The sequence below is a fragment of the Aythya fuligula genome, chromosome Z, assembly GCF_009819795.1.
Source record: "Aythya fuligula isolate bAytFul2 chromosome Z, bAytFul2.pri, whole genome shotgun sequence".
Classification (NCBI taxonomy): Eukaryota; Metazoa; Chordata; class Aves; order Anseriformes; family Anatidae; genus Aythya; species Aythya fuligula.
Window position 1 is genome coordinate 42,096,215 of NC_045593.1, and position 20,328 is coordinate 42,116,542.

The 20,328-nt window shown below is 37.7% G+C and overlaps 1 protein-coding gene across 2 annotated transcripts in view; it reads left to right on the plus strand.

The window, feature by feature from the left end:
• The window catches only part of TLE4 (TLE family member 4, transcriptional corepressor), a 97,174-nt gene extending 81,688 nt beyond the window's left edge, over positions 1 to 15,486 (plus strand). For both annotated transcript variants that reach the window (XM_032206383.1, XM_032206384.1), the window contains exons 9-20: positions 941 to 1,060; positions 1,596 to 1,649; positions 2,310 to 2,462; positions 3,701 to 3,833; positions 4,125 to 4,318; positions 4,520 to 4,596; positions 8,200 to 8,449; positions 9,530 to 9,777; positions 10,780 to 10,927; positions 11,480 to 11,630; positions 11,970 to 12,046; positions 13,742 to 15,486. In XM_032206383.1, the coding sequence (XP_032062274.1) occupies positions 941 to 1,060; positions 1,596 to 1,649; positions 2,310 to 2,462; positions 3,701 to 3,833; positions 4,125 to 4,318; positions 4,520 to 4,596; positions 8,200 to 8,449; positions 9,530 to 9,777; positions 10,780 to 10,927; positions 11,480 to 11,630; positions 11,970 to 12,046; positions 13,742 to 13,849 (1,713 nt within the window). In that variant the 3' untranslated portion in view covers positions 13,850 to 15,486. The remainder of the gene's footprint in view (positions 1 to 940; positions 1,061 to 1,595; positions 1,650 to 2,309; positions 2,463 to 3,700; positions 3,834 to 4,124; positions 4,319 to 4,519; positions 4,597 to 8,199; positions 8,450 to 9,529; positions 9,778 to 10,779; positions 10,928 to 11,479; positions 11,631 to 11,969; positions 12,047 to 13,741) is intronic.
• The last annotated feature ends 4,842 nt before the right edge of the window (positions 15,487 to 20,328 follow it).

Sequence of the window (20,328 nt, forward strand, 5' to 3'; positions counted from 1 at the left end):
TCAACCATTGACTTCAGTGTGCGATAAAATTTAGCACATGGTTAAATGCTTTCTTGAATTAGGGCCAAAAGCTGCTGCTGCTGTTAAAATCAATCCCAGAGGGAACTTTGCATCTTTCATTACTTCCTTGTTTGTATACCAAGATAGAGGTTCTACCAAGCTCTGGAAATGTGGTAGGACTTGATAAATGTCACCTTTCCTGTTAAAAGGAGTAGAGCAGAAGTGCATAAAGTACAAATTACCTTCCTTTCTCTCCTGTCCCATAAATGTGCCTTGTAACCATCATTGCTAAGTGAGGGCCGCAGAATGACAAGAGACTCCGTGAGCCACTGTGTTGTGTTCCTGTCTACTGCAGACACACCTGGTAGTTGTAAAAGGAGACGGATTAAAATCAGTTTAGGTGTTTTCCCCTATTCTTTCCAGCTGCAAGATTGTTAGTTCAGAAGATTACTTCGGCCTTTGCTAGAAATCTTCGTTCAAATGTTTGCTGAGGTCTGACTTACCTTGAGTCATCTTCTTGTTTTGATTTCTTTGTTCTTTTTGTTTTGATTCCTGCATGCACACATACACACCCCTCTTCTTGGAGGTCAGTATTGATTTAACCCTGCATATTTGTACAGGAAACAAGGCAAGACCAGGCCAATGTACAGTACTCTTAAAATGGTCCAAAGTAGCTCTACATTCATTCTGTTGACACCACAGGTATCAAGTATTCAGTGATGTAAATTGTTCTCCTTTATATGTATCTCTTCCAATGCAGTGCACTTTTAACAGAAGAAACTTGATGGGTAGCTAGCAGTGATTAAAACACAAAGTGCTGTCCATAAGAACAGCTCTAAATCACCTCATTGGCTTAAGTTGTATTGAGGGAATGTGACAAATAAACCCCTGTTTGGAATGAGCATCTGATGTGTTTTCGCCATCTCTTTTCTAACTGCAGAGCTCTTCTGTATCTCCCTCAGCCAGTTTCAGAACAGCGGAAAAGCACAGAAATTCGACAGATTACTCTTCAGAGAGTAAAAAACAGAAAACAGAAGAGAAGGAAATAGCAGCTCGTTATGTGAGTAAAACATTTATGTTGTGCACTGTTAAACTTAAGTGTTCCTCAGTAATTTCACCAATTTCCTACTGCATAACTAATTTTTAAATTGTCGGTCAGGTTTTTACTATGTTATTATTATGTGCATCTGTGATAGGTAGAAGGTTTGGGTGAGTATGATTAATAGTATTTTTGATAATACAGATACACAGCACCTCAAAGGCGGGGGACAAGGAAGGAGCATTAGGCTGGAACTTGAGAAATCTGGAATATAGCTTGGCTCCAACGTGCAGTACAACTTTGGGTGAAGATTTTCATCCTCAGGCTTCATTCACTGTTCTGAAAACTGGGAAGAATGCTGTAGCTGTGAAAAACTATTAAGGAGAAGCACCTAAATATTACATTTATTTTTACTCCATGAAATTTGATTAAAGTAAAGGATATATTACATAGTTGTGAGCAGCTTTGCATTTCATTAGCTTGTTTTTTTCTTTGTACTTAAGAAACTTCAGGATATTAAATATATATTTTTACACACTGTGATTTGTCATTGCAGGACAGTGATGGTGAAAAGAGTGATGATAACTTGGTAGTTGACGTTTCCAATGAGGTATGCGTAATTGTGTTTTTTGTACCTTACGCTAGCAGTGGTGGGGTTGGTTTTGTATTGAATGATTTCTGGGTGTATTGGGTATAAATAAGATTACAGCCTTTGCCTTCATAAGAGGGCCTGAAATGCCTAAGGAAGTCCAGTCAGGTCTTTCTTTAGAATGCAAATCACATCTCTAATACTTATTTCTACAAAGGACTTTTTTGTTTCTTATTCACACCAAAAGTCTACTTGAGATTTTTGAAGCCAGCCCAGCCCAGCAGATAGGATGCAGTTTGTAATGGTATCTGTGTTTTCTTTCACTGTGGCCCAGACTTCTTTTGTGAGCTTTATCAGGTCTGCCAAATGCCTTAAACCTTCCCAGTCTGTCAACTGAAAAAAATAGATTTATTTCCCTATTTCAATATCCATGGGTTTTAAATATTTTTCAGTATCCATAGATTTTAAACAGTTTTTCATGTTTAATGGCAACAAATTTTAAGGCTTTAAAACTATTTCATTATTGATATTGATTTTACATTTTTGCCAACTAAATGCTTAAGAACTGAAGAAAGATGTCACACTTTATGACAGAACTTCACTCCAAAGTGTGAATTGCTCAAGACAAGCACTAGTGGCTAGTATGAAGTTTTTATGCTAATCCACATTGCTGATGTTTAGGATCCTTCCTCTCCCCGGGGGAGCCCAGCACACTCTCCACGAGAGAATGGCTTGGACAAGACTCGACTGCTGAAGAAAGATGCACCAATTAGTCCGGCATCAATTGCATCCTCCAGCAGTACTCCTTCCTCCAAATCCAAAGAACTTAGCCTTGTAAGTGCTTCTGAAGTCTCCAAAACCTGTGATAATAAGCTGAAATAGATGCTTACCAGCTTTCTATCTAGACACCATTTGGATTTCCACAACTATCAGTAAAGCATCATGAAACATTAATTTCAAAAAAAAAAAAAAAGTAAATTTTATAAAACAGTAAAGAGAAAGTCCACAGCCTTTTTTTTTGGTATAGAAAGAGGTTATTTTCATTGGTGGTGTGGGTAGATGATAGATGTGCTGTGCTGAGAGATGTTTTTCTCCTCCCCCATATGAAAAACTGTCAGTCTAAGAATAAATAAGAGTACACAGGGGTTCCTTGAGCTGTTTTCCTGCACTGTGGTTTATAGCAAATTCAGTTCCTGCTTGGATGTGATTTGGTTGTTAGCTTTGTTTGAATTACCAGGCCATATACAACAACAATAATTTTTATTTTCTATCTAAAAAGTAATCTGTCATTTACAAGAGCCTTCCTTGACTTGCATCACAAATCACAAGGCAAAAAAAGCGCTGCTAGCAAGTTGGGGGTTTTCTTTCCTTTCCTGTTTGTGACCACATTTAATCACATTTCTGAGCTGCACAGTAACTCCCATCTTCGTTCTTCACAGGTCAGGGTACATGATTATTTAAAGAAATAAAATAAATAAAAAGAAAGCTTAAAGTGAATGTAGTGCTTAGGAAAGGTGATGGAATGACATGTTCAGGCTCAGGAGTCTGATGAACAAGCCTGTCACAAGAGTATCACTGCACAGTTCTGACTTAATACTCATCACTGTCTCTGTCCTATGTTACCAACCCCCAATCTGGGTGTGAGTTGTTGGTCAGTTGTTTTTTCTGCTCTTCTTGTCTGCTGGGAAGTGGACCCTTGCAGAAGCTCATAACATGAGCACGTCCACCACAAGCAGACCAAGACCATCACCATATATCATGTGCTGCCAATATAATTGCCAGATGGCAATGATCTTCAGTCATTGACCTCATTCTGAATCACATGGATGCCCCAGGCAAGGAAAGCTGTGAAGGCTATAGTTAATTTGCAAAGCCATTCTGTCTTCTTCATTGTCTCTGTAGCTTCTTTTCATTGCCAGTGACTTTTGAAGCCCAACCTCAAAAGCTAGATTTCACTAATTGTCGCGCATGCTCTTATTGTCTTCGACTCTTTTTTCAGACAGTACTCAAAAAGGTAACATAACGAACACACTGTTTTTCATTTTCTTTTTTTTTTTTTTTTTGGCAATTAGAATGAGAAATCTACCACTCCTGTATCTAAATCAAATACCCCAACTCCACGGACTGACGCACCAACTCCAGGCAGCAACTCCACTCCTGGACTGAGGCCTGTGCCGGGCAAGCCCCCGGGTGTGGACCCACTAGGTGAGTGTCAGTCTGTCTCAGCAATGTGAAACTGCTGCCATTCATTTCCTTACCATGGACCATGCCAAGTCAGAATGTTATGACTGCTTAAATTGGTTGCTAAGCTGGTTCTTCAGTACTTACATGTATATGTTTTACATATGTATATATGTATACGTGCTTGTTTATATATATATATATATAAATTTATATGTGTATATATATAAAATAAAATTTAGTGGTTTAGGAAACTCATATTTCATTTAATGGGTCTGGGGTGGCTATGTGATTTCTCTTTTTTTCCTTCAACAGCTTCAGGTTTAAGGACACCTATGGCAGTACCATGTCCCTATCCAACTCCATTTGGCATCGTTCCACATGCTGGAATGAATGGAGAGCTGACCAGCCCTGGAGCTGCCTATGCTGGTCTGCACAACATTTCCCCTCAGATGAGTGCAGCAGCTGCAGCAGCTGCGGCGGCAGCAGCTTATGGGAGATCTCCAGTGGTAAGTGTTTGCTGCTAGTGCAGTTGGTGTTGAAAGTAATTCATATCAAATTTCATATCAAATGTAAGACCTGTGGGGTTATATCTAGTGCAGTCTCTTTGTAATTTGGGAAGTATGCTACGGAGAAAGTGAATTAAACAGTCTTCTCTTGCCTATCTCCATCTTTAATATACCTTTTTGTTTTGCTTGGGAAACCTATAGGTTGGTTTTGATCCACATCATCACATGCGAGTCCCAGGCATCCCTCCCAATCTCACAGGCATCCCAGGAGGAAAACCGTGAGTATCAAACATGCAACATCACAAATTATTCATCTGCTGAAGTTATGTTTCCTTGCTGGTTGGAATTCCCCTTAGCTACTGAAAATTATTGTGTGAATAGGAATAAATACAGCTGTTTGACAAAGGAAGGAGAAACTGTTTAATCTTAAAGTTGCATGTGTAAAATTTGTTTCAAAAACTTATAGCAGCTGGCAAGTATTGGGTGGTATAGAGTAGAGGAGATAGAAATAAATGGAAAAAGGAGCTGAGCTTCGAGGTATTACATGCTGAGTCTGACTGGTTAGTCTTATACAGAAATGCAAAATGGAATGGGATCTCAGCTTTCCTTCTCCACTGTACTCTGCTTCTCAGTTTAAAAAATGATTTCTTTGTTCACAAAAGCCTTGCAATTACTTGCAAACTTACCAGCTGCTATAAACAGCAGTGTGCAGAGAAAGGAACACTGAAATGTTTTATTTGATTGAAAATACTGGAAAGAATTATTGTATCATAATGTTCAAATTCATCCTTGATGGAACTGACCGTAAAAGGTGACCTGCTCTACCAGGCATCTCTTGTTGTGAGCCTCAGAAAAAGAATTACACAGATATGAAGAACTCTGCGCTCACATCCCTCTTGAGTTAGAGAGGGGAAAAAATGAAACAGCAATGCAAACCATATTGATTCGGGTTTTATATGACGGTCCTCCAGTTCCTGTGTGACACCCATGGGAAATTGTGGCTGGCTAATACTGCAGAGGTGGAAGGGCAGGGGACGTGGTTTGTGCTATTCCTTCTCTCTCTGTCTCACGTATGAACATGTTTGTGGGGGAGTGGATGGGAGATAGTCACGCACCTGCATGTGACTGAATGCATATTTACCTCCCACTGAGCTTGTGGACGTGCAGGATTAGTAACCTATTATGGGAGAAGTGATCAGTCCTAGTGCCTGTAACTTCTCTTGTACAAACATATCACAGGAATCATAAACTATATCTGACTCTCAGATTGCACACACTGCTGTTCGCCTCGGTTGACTTTCTGCCAGTTGATCTACTCTGATAGGCTGTTGCATAAGGTGGGTTTGGAAATTGTGTGCAGCAGCCACCAGGTCAGCTGTTTACATTAAAAGTTCTGCAGGGTGCAGACTTTCATTCTACACATACAGCGGGCACTTAGAAATTTCCTGATGTAACATTCAGATGTTTGCACTGTTCGGGTTCATCCTTGGTGGAGCCGGATCCAAGAAAGGTGACCAGCTCTGCTAGGGTTTGCTTGCTGTGCACTGAGAAATGTGAACTGTGCAGACCTTTCTGCTCATGTAGCAAACTGAAATCAAACCAGTTCAAGTTCTGTTACATCTCAAAGGATTTTGAATGTCATTGACATATTGATGACAGTTTGAAATGACAGTTGCATTTAAATATTTGTCAGCCTGCGTTTCTGAAACCTTTGAAATCTTCTACTCCTTTAGCATGACTGCATTCTTTTTTTCTTCGTTGTTAGGTACACTGTTTTTCAAAGCTACCATTTGGGATTGTTGCTTTCTCATTTACTCTTTCTTGTCCCTTAAAGCAAAAGTTGTGTAACTCTGCACTATTGAGCATTAGTTGAAATGCAGTTGGTAGCATGTGGCACATCAGGGGTCTGGCTACTAATAATTCTCTTTCCACTTTGGACATATCTCAGAGAACTGAGGATAGTACAATACATAAATAGAAAAGGTAGCTGATCTGGACAGAAGAAGAAAAGTGCTCACTGGGTGTTTATAGTGTCAGATATTTTGTAGGTTATTAGAGTATTTCAAATAAGCAACATGCAGTGTGATTTTATTAAAAAAAAAAAAAAAAAAAAGAAAGCAAGAGTTTAATCACATGTGCTGGTGGGAATAATGGTTAGAATGAGAACACTGTAGTCACTGATCGCTCCAGAACTAGGCTTTATTTCTGCGGTTGTTCAAATTTGTTCCCTACGTACTTCGTAAGCCTGGCAAAAATCTCTCTGACTGATGAAAACAATATACGAAGTGTTCATTCTTACTCTACAGAGCAACTGAAACTTTAGGCAGAAATCAGAAGAGATGATAATGAAATTCCACTTGTTTTGTTAGAGATTTTAGCTTCTTTTTTCAGTACCTTACTGCAGCAAACAGGAATTAAGGAGATAATGGGGAAGATATTTCAGATTTCTGTGGTGATAATTGAACCCAAGATTCTACTTATATTGGCAGTTTGCTGCTTCTGACAACCACAGAAATCTGTCCTACCCTTCCCTGAATGTGTTTAATGTCAAAAAATGGAGAATGATGATACGATCTGTCACTCAGACCTGCCAGAACAAGAAACAGAGGGCAGGATGAGAAGAGTATGTAAAGCTCTGGGAATTGGGCAGAAAGGTGAAAATGCAGTTGCAATTTATCCTGCTGAAAATTATTGTTCAGATGTTAATGCACTATGAATCTTAAATAACAAAATCAGTAGTTGAATTCTGAAGCCTGCCTTCCTCAACTTTCAAGCTACAATTAAGGAAATGAGCTTTCTAAGTAGTATCATAAAATGATTTTTTTTTTTTGTGAGCTCTTCTCATTCTCACCATTGTGACAATGTTTTCTTTGTTTGTTTTTTGTTTTTTTTTTTTTTTTCATCTGTATTTCTGTGATGTTTTAGGTCTAAGGAAATTAAAGATTTCTGTTAAGCATGCACTGGTGTGTTTAGGTGAATCCTCTTAAGTTTGTGCTCTTGTAATAGATGTGATGTGTCAGGGAGCATCTAAGAACAAGACAGTTTCACAACCTAACTGTTCTCCTTGGAAAATATTTTGAGATGAAGCTGTTGATAGGTTATTCACAGGCGGCATAGCTGGCAGTCACACAACACATTCTTTCTCAGTGAGAGTCCTGATTCTGGCAAGAAAAATTGGGATTTGTAGTTGTTGTGTCAGTTCCACAAAAAAAATAAAATAAATAAAAAGGGAGAAAGAAAGTAAGCTCAAAAGAAGGAAGAACATCCCAATATATTTTTGCTGGTCTGTCATGTCAGGTGTCAGCAAGCATGCCTGAGGGCTTAACTCCTTGATGGTGGTGTGGTGGTGGTTTCCCTACACCCTTACACATAGTGCTTGGCAGTTTCACTTGAGCTGCGTGTGATCTGTGGTGTGTTCAGGGCAGCTGGGCAGCAGTCCAGCTGAAGTCCACATATTAGTCAGTAAGGGAACAACCAAATGTCCACTGGCAGTCACCTAGCCCCAGTGCTCTGCAGCAGCAGGCCGGCTATTTCTGTCTGCCAGTGGGCCTTGACCCGTCCTTCCTTTGCATCTCTGCAGGCAGTGGTCTCCCCACACATTGCCAGAAACTGTCATTGCATAAGTTGTGAAAGCTCATTTGATTGGTAGATGGTCCTTGGCTTGTCCCATTAAAAGCGTATGTTTTGAGATCCAGGCTGTAAATATCTAAAGGATTTTTTCTTTACATCCCTGAAAAAATTGCAAGAGGAACTAAGCAAACAATTTGATGAATGCCTGCATTGGAAACACATCTATAATTCTGTTTTCTTAAACAGGCTTGAAGAAAAACTTCTTCAGTCTTATTCCTCTCACCCCTATCTTTTTTTTTTTTTCCCCATAGAGCCTACTCATTTCATGTAAGTGCAGATGGTCAGATGCAGCCTGTTCCTTTCCCTCCTGATGCCCTCATCGGTCCAGGAATCCCTCGCCATGCCCGCCAGATCAACACTCTGAATCATGGGGAAGTTGTGTGTGCAGTTACCATCAGCAACCCCACAAGACACGTGTACACAGGTGGCAAGGGCTGTGTTAAAGTCTGGGACATCAGCCACCCTGGCAACAAGAGTCCCGTCTCTCAGCTGGACTGCCTGGTAGGTGAATGGTGGCGTATGGCAGTGGAAGAAAATGGCAGGTTATGTTAAGGTTGAAATGCTACTGGTAAGGTACAAAAGACAGTGGCTATTTGAGTATTGTCATTGGTATCAGAGCTTGGTATTTCATTTGTAATTTTGTTGTTCCTTTTTGAATGGAGTTTAAAGTATATTCCTTATAGTACTTGTGTCTTTTTTCCCCCAGTGAATCAAAACATTTTTAATATCCTAAAATTGTATTTGCAGGGGGGAAGATCAAAGACAGCACACCTGATATTGTTTATAAACTTTGACATTTGTTGGCAATGTTAAAGCTTGATATCCTATCATGCTAAAAATTGCTGTCTTGCAGCTGTATTCTCAGAGAATATTTGAAGATTGTCACATATTTTGTGTCTGTGTATGTGTGTGAATGCATCGCCCTGTCTTAATGTGACAATTAAAAATATCCCTGAGTGTTATTCACAAATTATTTGAATGTGCTAACAAGATGAACCATTGTTAGCAGCTTTTCTCGTGTCATTTACCAGTTCTTGGTAAGATGTTGCTTCTTGTTACAGAGGCAGTAAAATGAGAACTGTGCAGCACATCCAGACATATAATGAATTGCTACACAAATTGCTACACAAATGAAGAAAATTGCCCAAATATTTTTCTCTGACATCTCCGAGATGGTGGCAGCAAGTCTCACTGGAGCAGAGCGGGGGGGTGTGCAGTGAATTTGGTACTCCCCCATGCCGAGAGGTTAATGTGCTGAAATAAACAGCGTATGAAAATGTAACTTTCTACACAAGCTGTCGAATACAGCTATCTTGAATTGTTTGGGGTTGGGTTCAGGTCTTTGCATTCTGATGCTAATTAAGATTAAATATCTCTCACTACTGAATTTTGTAGATCAAGTTTAAGTACTTCCCTAATGTCATGTAATTTTCTGGCATTAATATACTTTATCATTGTCATAAGTATAAATGGCTCATTAAAACCAGGAGGGAATACAATACTTTTATGGATTTCTGCTCTCATGTTAATGCTGTTTTCCTTTCCTCATGAGTAATCTCTTGATGGCTTCTGTCTCCACAGAACAGAGATAACTACATCCGTTCCTGCAGATTGCTCCCTGACGGCCGCACCCTGATTGTTGGTGGGGAAGCCAGCACATTATCCATTTGGGACCTGGCAGCTCCAACTCCACGCATTAAAGCAGAGCTGACATCTTCTGCTCCAGCTTGCTATGCCCTAGCGATCAGCCCTGATTCCAAGGTCTGCTTCTCCTGCTGTAGTGATGGGAACATTGCAGTGTGGGATCTGCATAACCAGACTTTGGTAAGGTAGGTCGACAGAACCAGATCATCGGGTTGTGAAGAATTAATTAGACATAGCCTTACATGCTCTTCTGCATAAATACACTCTTTTTTTTTCATGGTATCAGAGTCGCTGCTCCTTGTATTTCATTGCTAGGCAATAACTATGGTAGTACTTTGACAGAAGTCTATATAGTTGTTTGTAAGTTTTGAGAGTTTCATAATTTCAGGCCTACCAAACAGCCCCATAACTATAATTGCCTAAGATCAGCTGGTGTTGACACTGCTATAGGTTCTTTGAACAGATGGATTTCTTTCTTCCCATGCAATACTCTGTGCTCACACTCTAATCTCTTTAATCAGTGCCCCAGCAAATAAGTTTCAGGTACAAGTGTGTGTAAATTACTGCATTGCACACCTCAGCTTCTTAGGAATATGGGTTGCTGTTCAATACCAATGTACAGTTAGCTAAGAGCCAGTCATACAGACCTTCTCTGTGCACTACACTTTGTACATGCTATTACATATCCTCTTTCAATATTGCATGTAAAGGCAGACTTTCACCTTCTAATATTCTCAGTTTTGCAGCTTTTTAAACAAACAAACAACAACAACAAAAAAAACACATCACCACCACCAAAAAAAAACATTTTGTTGATGCCCTGCAGTTTATTCTTAAAGCAAGTGAATTTTGAAAGACATGCAGTCATGCTATTCTTTCAGGCGTATGTGGTATTTCCAGTCAAATGGTGGGTGTCACACAGCAACAAAGATCTCTAAAACACCTAATTCATAAAGCATGCTTCTTGAGCTCTCTGGCCAGATTGATTGCTTCATCAATTCATCACAAAACACACACGTTCATCCTAGACTTTGGATTAATGCTGGATTTCCACTGACATACACTTTTCTGTTGTCTTTAATGGCTGCATGTCAGACACTGAAAGAAAAAGGAGGTATTTTGAGTACATGATCAGAACTCACTCGTTCCAATGCAAGAATGTGTGAACCTTCTTCTGATGTTTTCAGGCAATTTCAGGGTCACACAGATGGAGCCAGCTGTATTGACATTTCTAATGATGGCACCAAACTATGGACAGGAGGCTTGGACAATACAGTCAGATCCTGGGACCTCAGAGAAGGGAGACAGCTACAGCAACATGACTTCACATCACAGGTTCAATCTTAGAAGCTTTGGCATGTTAAGAAAAATCTGTCAAGCCCTTTATTTAAAAAAAAAAAAAAAAAAAAGACATAGAGAAATCCAAAGAATTTTTCACTTAGTCTCACACTTTTTTTTTGATATGGCAGCTAAAATTCTTTTTGGATTATAACTGTTTGACAGATTAGTATTTCTCCCATGAGAGCGGTAGAGAATCCTTTTTATTAAAGAATTGCCAGATTAAAGTGTTCTTGTACACAATCTGCTCCTATTTCTGTAGATCCTTGTTCAAAAATATTTTACAAAAATATTTTAAAATGCTGTCAGATAAGCTAGGACATTAACTTTTATAGCTTGATTCAGTGCTTTGCTATTACAGTTTTAATTGAGATTTGTTTACATGAACTAATTTATCTTGATTACTATAGTAATTGGATTATCATATTTTTAAAACTGTGGCAGACCAAAATGTGTTTTCGCATAGTGTTAACAGTGTCACAAGAAGTCAGTTTTCAATATCTCATTCTCATTCCTTACTAACTGAAGCATGTGCTGTGCTAATTCCAGATCTTCTCACTGGGCTATTGTCCAACCGGTGAATGGTTGGCAGTAGGAATGGAGAATAGTAATGTTGAAGTGCTGCATGTTACTAAGCCGGACAAGTATCAGCTGCATCTTCATGAGAGCTGTGTGCTGTCACTCAAATTTGCTCACTGTGGTAAGCAAATATTTCCATGCCAGTATTTTCCTTTCTTACTTCCTGAGTAATTCATTCAAGATCACCTTTAGATGAAAGTAGAGATATTTTAAAAAAATAGATGTTAAATTGAAGTATTAAAATTTTTTAAAAATAAACAAAAATCTATATGGCTGCTTTTTTGTGAAAACTCCTTATATTGTCGTCAAACACCTTAGTGTAACCAGATGAAAATATGACTGTTCTTTGGATAGATATTTCATTAACACGTGAATGCATTGTTTTTATGACTAGTCTGTTTCTTGGGATGCATTCCTTGAAAACAAAATGGAACAATAACATTTAAACAATCTGTTGCAGGCAAATGGTTTGTAAGCACTGGAAAAGATAATCTTCTTAATGCCTGGAGAACACCTTATGGAGCCAGTATATTCCAGGTAATAATCTCCTAAAAGCTGTTTTCCACTTCACATTACAGTGCAGTAGAGCTGCACATCCCACAGTCTGTTAGTAGCTCAAGGAGTTTATAGCAGAAATTCTTGGCTAATTGTTATGTTTCCTTAAGACTTTGTCTGTAATTAAATAGACATAAGCATTTGTCCTTTCTAATGTTTTAGTAATTTGTCTCTTACAATAAATTAACCATTTATTCTGAAGCTGTTTTTAATACCTTTCTTTCTCACCTGCTTGTCCATATTGCAGTAATATGCAGTAATACAGCACCCAAGTTATGTTAGGTTAACATTCACTGAAGGTCCTGTAGCTAAACTAGTGAAAGATGTATCCAACACATATTTTTTCCTGTATGGAATGCATAAAGTTAGGAGATTGGACAGCCAGACTCCTGAGCTGAAGATTGTGCCCTTATGGAAGGATCCTGTGAAGTGTAACTGGGAGTTTTAACCTATCTGCAGTTTTTAGTCCCCCTGTGCCCAATTTTAACAACACTTCAGTGCCATTACAGAAAATCAGGATTTGGGGCATGTCTTTCTCTTCTATCACCTACAGGTACTTCTATGCTGGGATTTTTTTCCAATTAAGTTAGCTGGTGTTCAGGGTTAAATGGTCAGGTCTCACCTGTACTGATACCTGCTGTGGTTCTGCCTTTCAGGTTAGAGCAGTCTGTCTTGGCAAGAGAAATCTGAGTTTTCTTAATGGAGAGTATTGAGCTATGGAATGACCTGCCACAGGCAGTTTGAGTTGTCCTTTCAGGGGCCCATCTAACTCAAAACTATTACTCCTGGTATAGCTTTCTTAATAAGGAATAGAGAAATAAACTTCTTGTGCAGTGTAGCAGAGGTTTCTTTGCAAAAACTTATCATGACTGGATAGTATTTAGCTCTTGCAGTGACAGCCAGAAAAGAAAATGTAGACATATATATAGGAAACATGCAATAAAACAGCAAGTAAAATGTGACAATACATACACATAATCTGAAAAAAGGACAGCTGGGAAAGACAAAGCTACTGCATCCTGACATATCCTGTCTTCCATTCACCTTCTTATTACACCACAGTATCTTTTTTTTATATTTACATCCTCCCTGATAATGTAAATTAATTTGTACAAGGGTTTTGTCTTCTGTGTTGAGCAAATACTGAGATGAGATATAGTTTCTTCTCTGGAACTGTTTCATACCTGTAGGTAGTAGGGCTCTGTAGTGCTTCTCCATAAGGTTTAAATCCAAAAAAAAAAAAAAAAAAAAAAGGAAGAAGAAAGAAGTCTTTTATTTTTATGCAAAGGCTAATGTATAAAATATAAATAAAAAAATAAATAAAATAAAAAATAAATAAAATAAATAAATGCTCATTGCTTGTAAAGTATATAGAAGGGACTGCTTGTTTTTGATGGATTGACAGATTATTTTAAGGTCCATAGCGTTGAATAGAACATTCACTTTCCTTTCTGCTGCCCTTTTTTGTTGTTATAGAGCCTTAGGTGAAACAAGTTTGGAGTAACTGTCTTGTAGGAGAAGTTGCCACCCTGTCACTTTAGATCTGAACCTATAGTGGTTGTATTTAAGTGAGCTTTCAATGTATTCCCTCTCAATAAACTCTTCTGATTAATCTTCAAACCCTTCTGGATGGAAAGATAGAAAATATATAATTTTCTTTTTGTCTTTTTCTTGTAGTCCAAAGAATCCTCATCTGTGCTTAGCTGTGATATCTCTGTGGATGACAAATACATTGTCACTGGCTCTGGGGACAAGAAAGCTACAGTCTATGAAGTTATTTATTAGAGACAAATCTAAATGCAGGCAGAACTCCTTCTCCTAGCACTTTGCTGTATTTCTTTTTTTTTTTTTTCTTTTAATCTTTTTTTTTATTCCCTTTTCTAAACTGAGAATTTAAATGCTCATCGCAGTTGTGAAATTTATTTTTACCCTCTTAAGTTGCTGTTGATTTGTGAATGCTCATTAACAAATTGTGATACCAAATTGTCAGATAGCTACTTGGAAGATTCAATAAGCATACTTAACAGTGAACTTGACTCTTTAATTATGTATTATAGCTGTAATGTATTTATTTTGTTTAAAGAAGGCTTTCTAACAATGAACTGACTAAATAAAGCTGTCTGGCCCGGCTTTAGTTTAAAAGGTGCATTGTATACTTTGTGTTTTTGCTAGTGGATAAATTGGGGATTTTGGAGAAGGATGTTCAGGAGATAGTGAAGGTTACACTAAATAGACTTGTAGTTTCTATTTAAAAAAATAAACTTTGTTATATTTTTTAGTCCTGTTCTTGGATGAGACCTCTTAAGTGTTATTACAGTATAATTATTTGGTGGGAAGATGCTGTAACTTAACTATTTTAGACAGTCTTGGAAACTTAGGAAATCGCAAACTGTAGCCAGTAATCTACATGCCTGTGATGAATGGCAAATTCAGTTCACATCTAAATTAAATTCACTTTAAGTAAGAATGTGCTAATTTATATATTTGCAATGTTAATATAGCATCTTGTGTACAGATTTGTTCTCAATGCTTTTCTGTTGATGAACATAAAGCATTTTGGTGTCAAGCTAGGTTTTTTAATATAAACACCTCTCTTTGTTATATTGTAGAGAGTACAATAAGTTGCCTCAAAGAATCACCTTTGTTACTTCTGGAAACTTTTGCAATGTTTCCTTGAAAATGGGGATATGTGTCTTTGGGCAATTTTTCAATTACAAGAGATTATGAAAAATATTTGATATGTTCTTTGGAAACTGCACTGAAATAAGAATGGATGCCTACCGATATACAAACTACAAAAGCAATGACCTCTGAGGTAGGATTTACAAGAGCACTCATTCCGACATACAAAGTGGAATGGAATCTCATTTGGGAAAAGGACTTGCTTTGTTTGCCAGCAGTTCAATCCAAGTCTTGATTGGATGTCCCTAAAACGGACATAGACTGAGCCATTGTGCCAGAGACAACGTGTTATCTTTTTATGTTGTTGTTGTTGCTGTTAAACTATGATCTGTGACTTTTTTTTTTTTGAATGCTTTAAAAAAAAAATCTTTAAGTCTGTGGATCTGCTGATGTACAGTGCCTTTGCTGCTATGGATCAAAATCAAAAGACCCGTGTAGATAAATCTTATTGTATAAGTAGAAAATTACTTAATTTCATACTAGAAATGGATTGATGCTGCAAGTTAAAATGGACTGTTCATTGAAGTTCCAAATGTGGTAGCAAAAAATGGTGTCTTAAGTGCTTAGTGTTTGATGTCATTAACAGTTTCGTAATACTCTACATTGTAGAAAGATTTTGATACTAAACTGTGTCATTGTACATAGTTCTAATGCATTGTATTGACCACCAGTACTTCTATAATGGTAGATTATTGTTTGTGCATTCAGACTTTTAAGCATTAAACATAAGTAACTTCTAAGATGTATTTTTCTAAGTCTTTTTTCCCTCTCATTCCTTTTGCGTACGACAGTCTCACCTGTATAGAACGCTATATGCAGGGAGAACTGGCATTCAGTCAGAGGGCGTGCCAGTACAGATGCATGCAATTTTGTCACTGATAGACAGTTTTAGATTTCACAAAGCTCTTCCCAGCCAGCTAAATCAACAAATTCGTAATTTCTTAAGTTTCTTGACTGCCTTCATTCTCAGCTTTTGGGGGTATCAGCGCTTGGAGGCCACAAGACTTCCAAGTACGTCACCTAGGAGTTTGTCACCTCCTGTTTGTGTCATGGGATAAGATGACACAAATAAACTGACACAAACTATCTCATCAGATATATATATAAAGCTTTATGTTATCCCATATGTCCATGGGAGGGAAATTCGGAACAACTCCAGCTCCCAGGCCTGCTGAAGTATATAGAGCTCAGCAAGATAAGGGTGAGGGATGATGCACTGAAATGTTTCCTGGGTTTCCTCATCAAGGACTAAAACCTGTTCATACCAGTGCAAAGGCTTCTCTTGTCTACAGTAGGCTTTTGATTAAGAAGTCAATCCAGCTTCCATTGAGTTAGGACACGAAATGAACTATGGGAAATCATTAGGGGAAATAGAGTGAACTAGAGGAAATATATACTATTGAGGGAGAGGGAGGTTGTACTAGTCATAATGGGAGAAATGGAAGAAATCCAAGTGGAAATTGGAATTAAACCTTTCTCCTTTAGCCTGTATCTGAAAATGATGTGCATGTTACAAATTTCAGAGGTGTAAACCTCTTGTGCTTTGAGGTCCAGCCTATGGTAATTTCTGTTTCATGAACCCCAGGCTGAGAAATTACTGTTTTTCTGAAGTACTAAAACAAGGCTTAAGCTGATTAGGTCATTTACCTGCATTGTGAGTGATGGGGTACTACTTGTCAGTGAAGAAGAGTGTGGAGGGAAGTGCTGGTATTTTTTCCCTCAGAGTTGTCAGATTTCTTACAGTTAACGCTGAAGAGGAGTTTTCCAGATGTCCCCCAAAATAACATAAGGTTTCACTCACACGGAGATTCTGTGCTACTTAGTACAATAATGCATTGTAAAGATAAACACTGTGCAGATGCTTTCTGTTAATTGTTACTCTTGTCTGAAGAGATATAATTTACCTGTTATAAAATATTATGTTGGAGACACCTTTTATTTTCAAAGCCATTCAGAAATTTAAAAGGCTAGGGGTGTACTCCATTTACTAACAAAAGAGAAGCCATCTACTTAATGTTTGCAGAGGATATTGTATTTTTGTGTAATAGTTCAGGCATAAGAGATTACTTTAAACCCCTAAAATAAAGCTTTCCTTTAAAAAGAATAAAACACTGCATATCTTGAATTTGTACCAGAGCTAGTTTTGACAGTACAGTAATACAGTTTTAAAGCAACCTGCCATATATCTGCCTATTAATATATGTATTGATGGCTTGTAAACAGTCTAGGAATTAAATGTTTTAATCCAAGATTATCACAGTTAAATGTGTAATCATCCTAATTTTTCTCTCCTTCAGGGTTCAGTGCAAGTGAGAGGTGATAAACAGCTACATCGTGTTTTTCAGTTAAACTCACATAGGTGCACCTTCCTTTTTCATTCTTTAATTTCTCCTACCACTGCAGAGCATAACTTCATGCAGAAATGTTTTGTTACAGCTATTTTTTGTACCACAAACATGGCCAACATTCTCCATAGTACAAAAAAGCAATGTCTCTGTCTTGAATTTCTTTCCCCTCTCAAATGCTTTTTAGTGCAATGATGCATTAGGAAAGCCATTTCTTCTAATCTGTCTGTCTTTTCTTTCTGGCCACTATAGACATGTTTGGTGGGAGTACTTTCCATCAAAATGGTATTTTCTAAAAATATGCAACTTTAAATGTTATTTCTCCTGCATGTACTTAGGCATGATCTTTCTCTCCTAGTTATTTTTAAGCTACTCAGTTACCTTATATGCTATATGTATAACTTGATGTGATTTCTCTGTATTTTTAAGTCTGTATTAGAAGATTTCAAACAGGACTTTGTTTTCACTCTGGCACCAAAAACATACAGAAAATGATTTCTTCCCAAAATGCTGGTGAATGAATGAGAGAAACAGGAAGGTAGATTTGCAGATACACAAGTATTTGGAGTATCTTCTAGAGAAACACAGGTCATATCCTTTGCACAAGTGAATGAATCTGTTCTTAAGGCTCCCATGTCATATGCAGATGAAACTCTAGCTCTACTACATGGACGATCTAATCAAACTACTTTTTTGCTGGTGGTGGTGGTGTTTTGCTTTGTTTTTAACAGTTTGGAACCTCTTTTGTTCTACTAGCATGCTTATTTGGGATCACTCCCACTGAAATCCTGAACTGGCTAACTTCTATTCAAGGATTTATGGTCTGAAAAAATGACAAGCAAAATATTGTTACATAAAATATAGTCAAGTTTTTGCATGTACAGGAGTCAGTAAATTCAAAGCAGTAGTTTGGTCTGCAACTGTTTCTCATTTGCATTGAATTTCCTATATCTTTATGGTACCAAATTAACACTGAATTCAGCAATACAAAGTATGCTTAAGAACATCAAGTATGGCTGCTGTGAGAAATGCCACTTTGAATTTTTCAGAACAAATGCATACTGAAGAGCTCAGCCAAAGAACTGCTCTTACATGGGATATGTGGGACGAGTAGTTGCATTCAGTATTGAAGACCTTCTCTGGAATTAACATTCTGTAGTGACCACAGTGCTGTTGAAGTGGGTTGGGCAGTGTGGGCTTGCACATGAAGACAGGCAGCTAGCCAGTTCTGCCATATATTTACATGAGAATCCCCTTCCCAGGCATAGCAGGAGATGAATCCTGGAGTAGTGTGCTGTACAAGATCATCTCTGACAAGCTCTTAAATAATGCACCTGCCACGTCTTCTTTTGAACCAAGAGTTACTGAACATAGCCCTTGAGATTTCACGTTTCTTCCGGTATTTGGAGTACAGTGTTTCCACCTCACGGCAAGAAATTTTTATGTCAAAACCAATAAATGTTCTTACTCTTACCAAATGATTTTCTGTCCTGGTTACAAGGAAACAGTATTATAGTGTCTTTTTTTATTATTAAAAATGGTGTAGTCTGACATATACAACATGTCCATAAACCTGCCATCAAGTGCAAAGAAGCTCTTCTGGCGGTCACTCTGAGTCACATGGATGTGTTCTAAAATGTTGTTGCAGAAATATTTTTTTCCCCTGTTTTGGGAGAATTAAACAATGGTAGTACACATGTAGTATATACATTAAGTAAGGGACTTTTGCATCCATGTCTTGGACTTAGCCAATTACCCTAAAATGCTAAAATGCATCTGAAGGGTAAAATCAGTAAGTACAAATATTTAAGGATTTTTTTTTTTTAAATATCTGCTGTTCTACGGTAATTATATTGACCCAAACTGTCTTTTAATGTCATATCAAGGCAAGCATCTATATTACACCTTCTTTTCTTATTCAAATAAAGGAGGGGGTGGAAGAATTTAATGCTAATCTTTATGTTTCAATCAAATATGTTCTTTTAAAAAATACCCTAATGTTAGTGCTTGGAAGAGTAATTGTCTTGGTTTTATTATCATTATTCTTGAAGAAATTTATAATAAATGTGCTGTGGCACTGTCTACTGTAATGGTATAAATGGGGATAGGTGATGGAGTAACTATTAAAAATCAGTCTTTGGACAGTGCTGCTGATATAAAAAAAAAAAAAAAAAAAAAAAGGCCAAATGACCTGGTAGTCAACGGTGTTACCTCATTTCCTGAGCAACAGGACCTGAATTTTTTGCAATACATTCAAGTGCATTTGCAAGTATATCTAGTGCGGCTTAGGGAAATTTTGATGAGTTTCAACAATTCTTTTTTTTTTTTTTTTCCTCCTGTAGTTTAGTATTTGATGCAAAAAGTGGTGCTTTTTGATGGATTGGGTCCCAGGGCCACAGTTGGTGTCAGGTGGAGCAGACTGCCCCATGTTTGCTCTTAGGCTGCACTCTGCCTCCTGGCAGGTAGCGAAATGATTTGCATGAGCCCTGTAGAAAATGTTTGTTGTTTTTTTTTTACATTCTTCTGCACAAAGATATTATCTAAATACTAGATGTCCTGTACTTATAAGAATTTTTCACACCCAAATTGAAATATAGGGAGACATTTTCTGTTGGGAAAAAAAACAAGGAGGGCCTCTGGGGAATCAAGCATTTCAATCCCTTATCATCACGGTAAATGTGCAAACAAGGCAGCCACACAGGTGTCTTACAGACTGTCAGTCTTCTGTCTAATGGCTGGAAGCTGCTAATGGGGTAGGGGAAAAATTCCTAAAATACGTGGTATGAAGATAATAGACTTCCTTGTGTTCCGGCATGGCTTTAAGGTGTTAGGTATGAAGTCTAATTTACATTTGTTTTAAAATAAACAAACATGAATGCTCTTGTGATACTAAAGATGGCATGGGTAGCTAGCTTACAAAAAATAGTGAGGTTTAAAGAATGAAGGTAGTTACCAGGCTTTCTCCTTGGATCACATTAAGCAGTAGTATACACAAAATTCTGCTCCCTTTGCAGTATAATCTCCTAAGTGTGGACAGCGTTTTTAATATTTCAGTGAAAATATTTCTTCCAGAGCAACGCTAATGGTGTCCCCCTATTCCCTCACACATATTTTTTTCTGATATAAAAAAAAAAATCCCATTTCCTTTGCAAATTAGCCTGTTTCATTCAGACCTTTAGGAAGCAAAAAAAAAAAAAAAAAGCTTCTGTTTGTGGTATTGTGTTTGTGTGTGTGGCT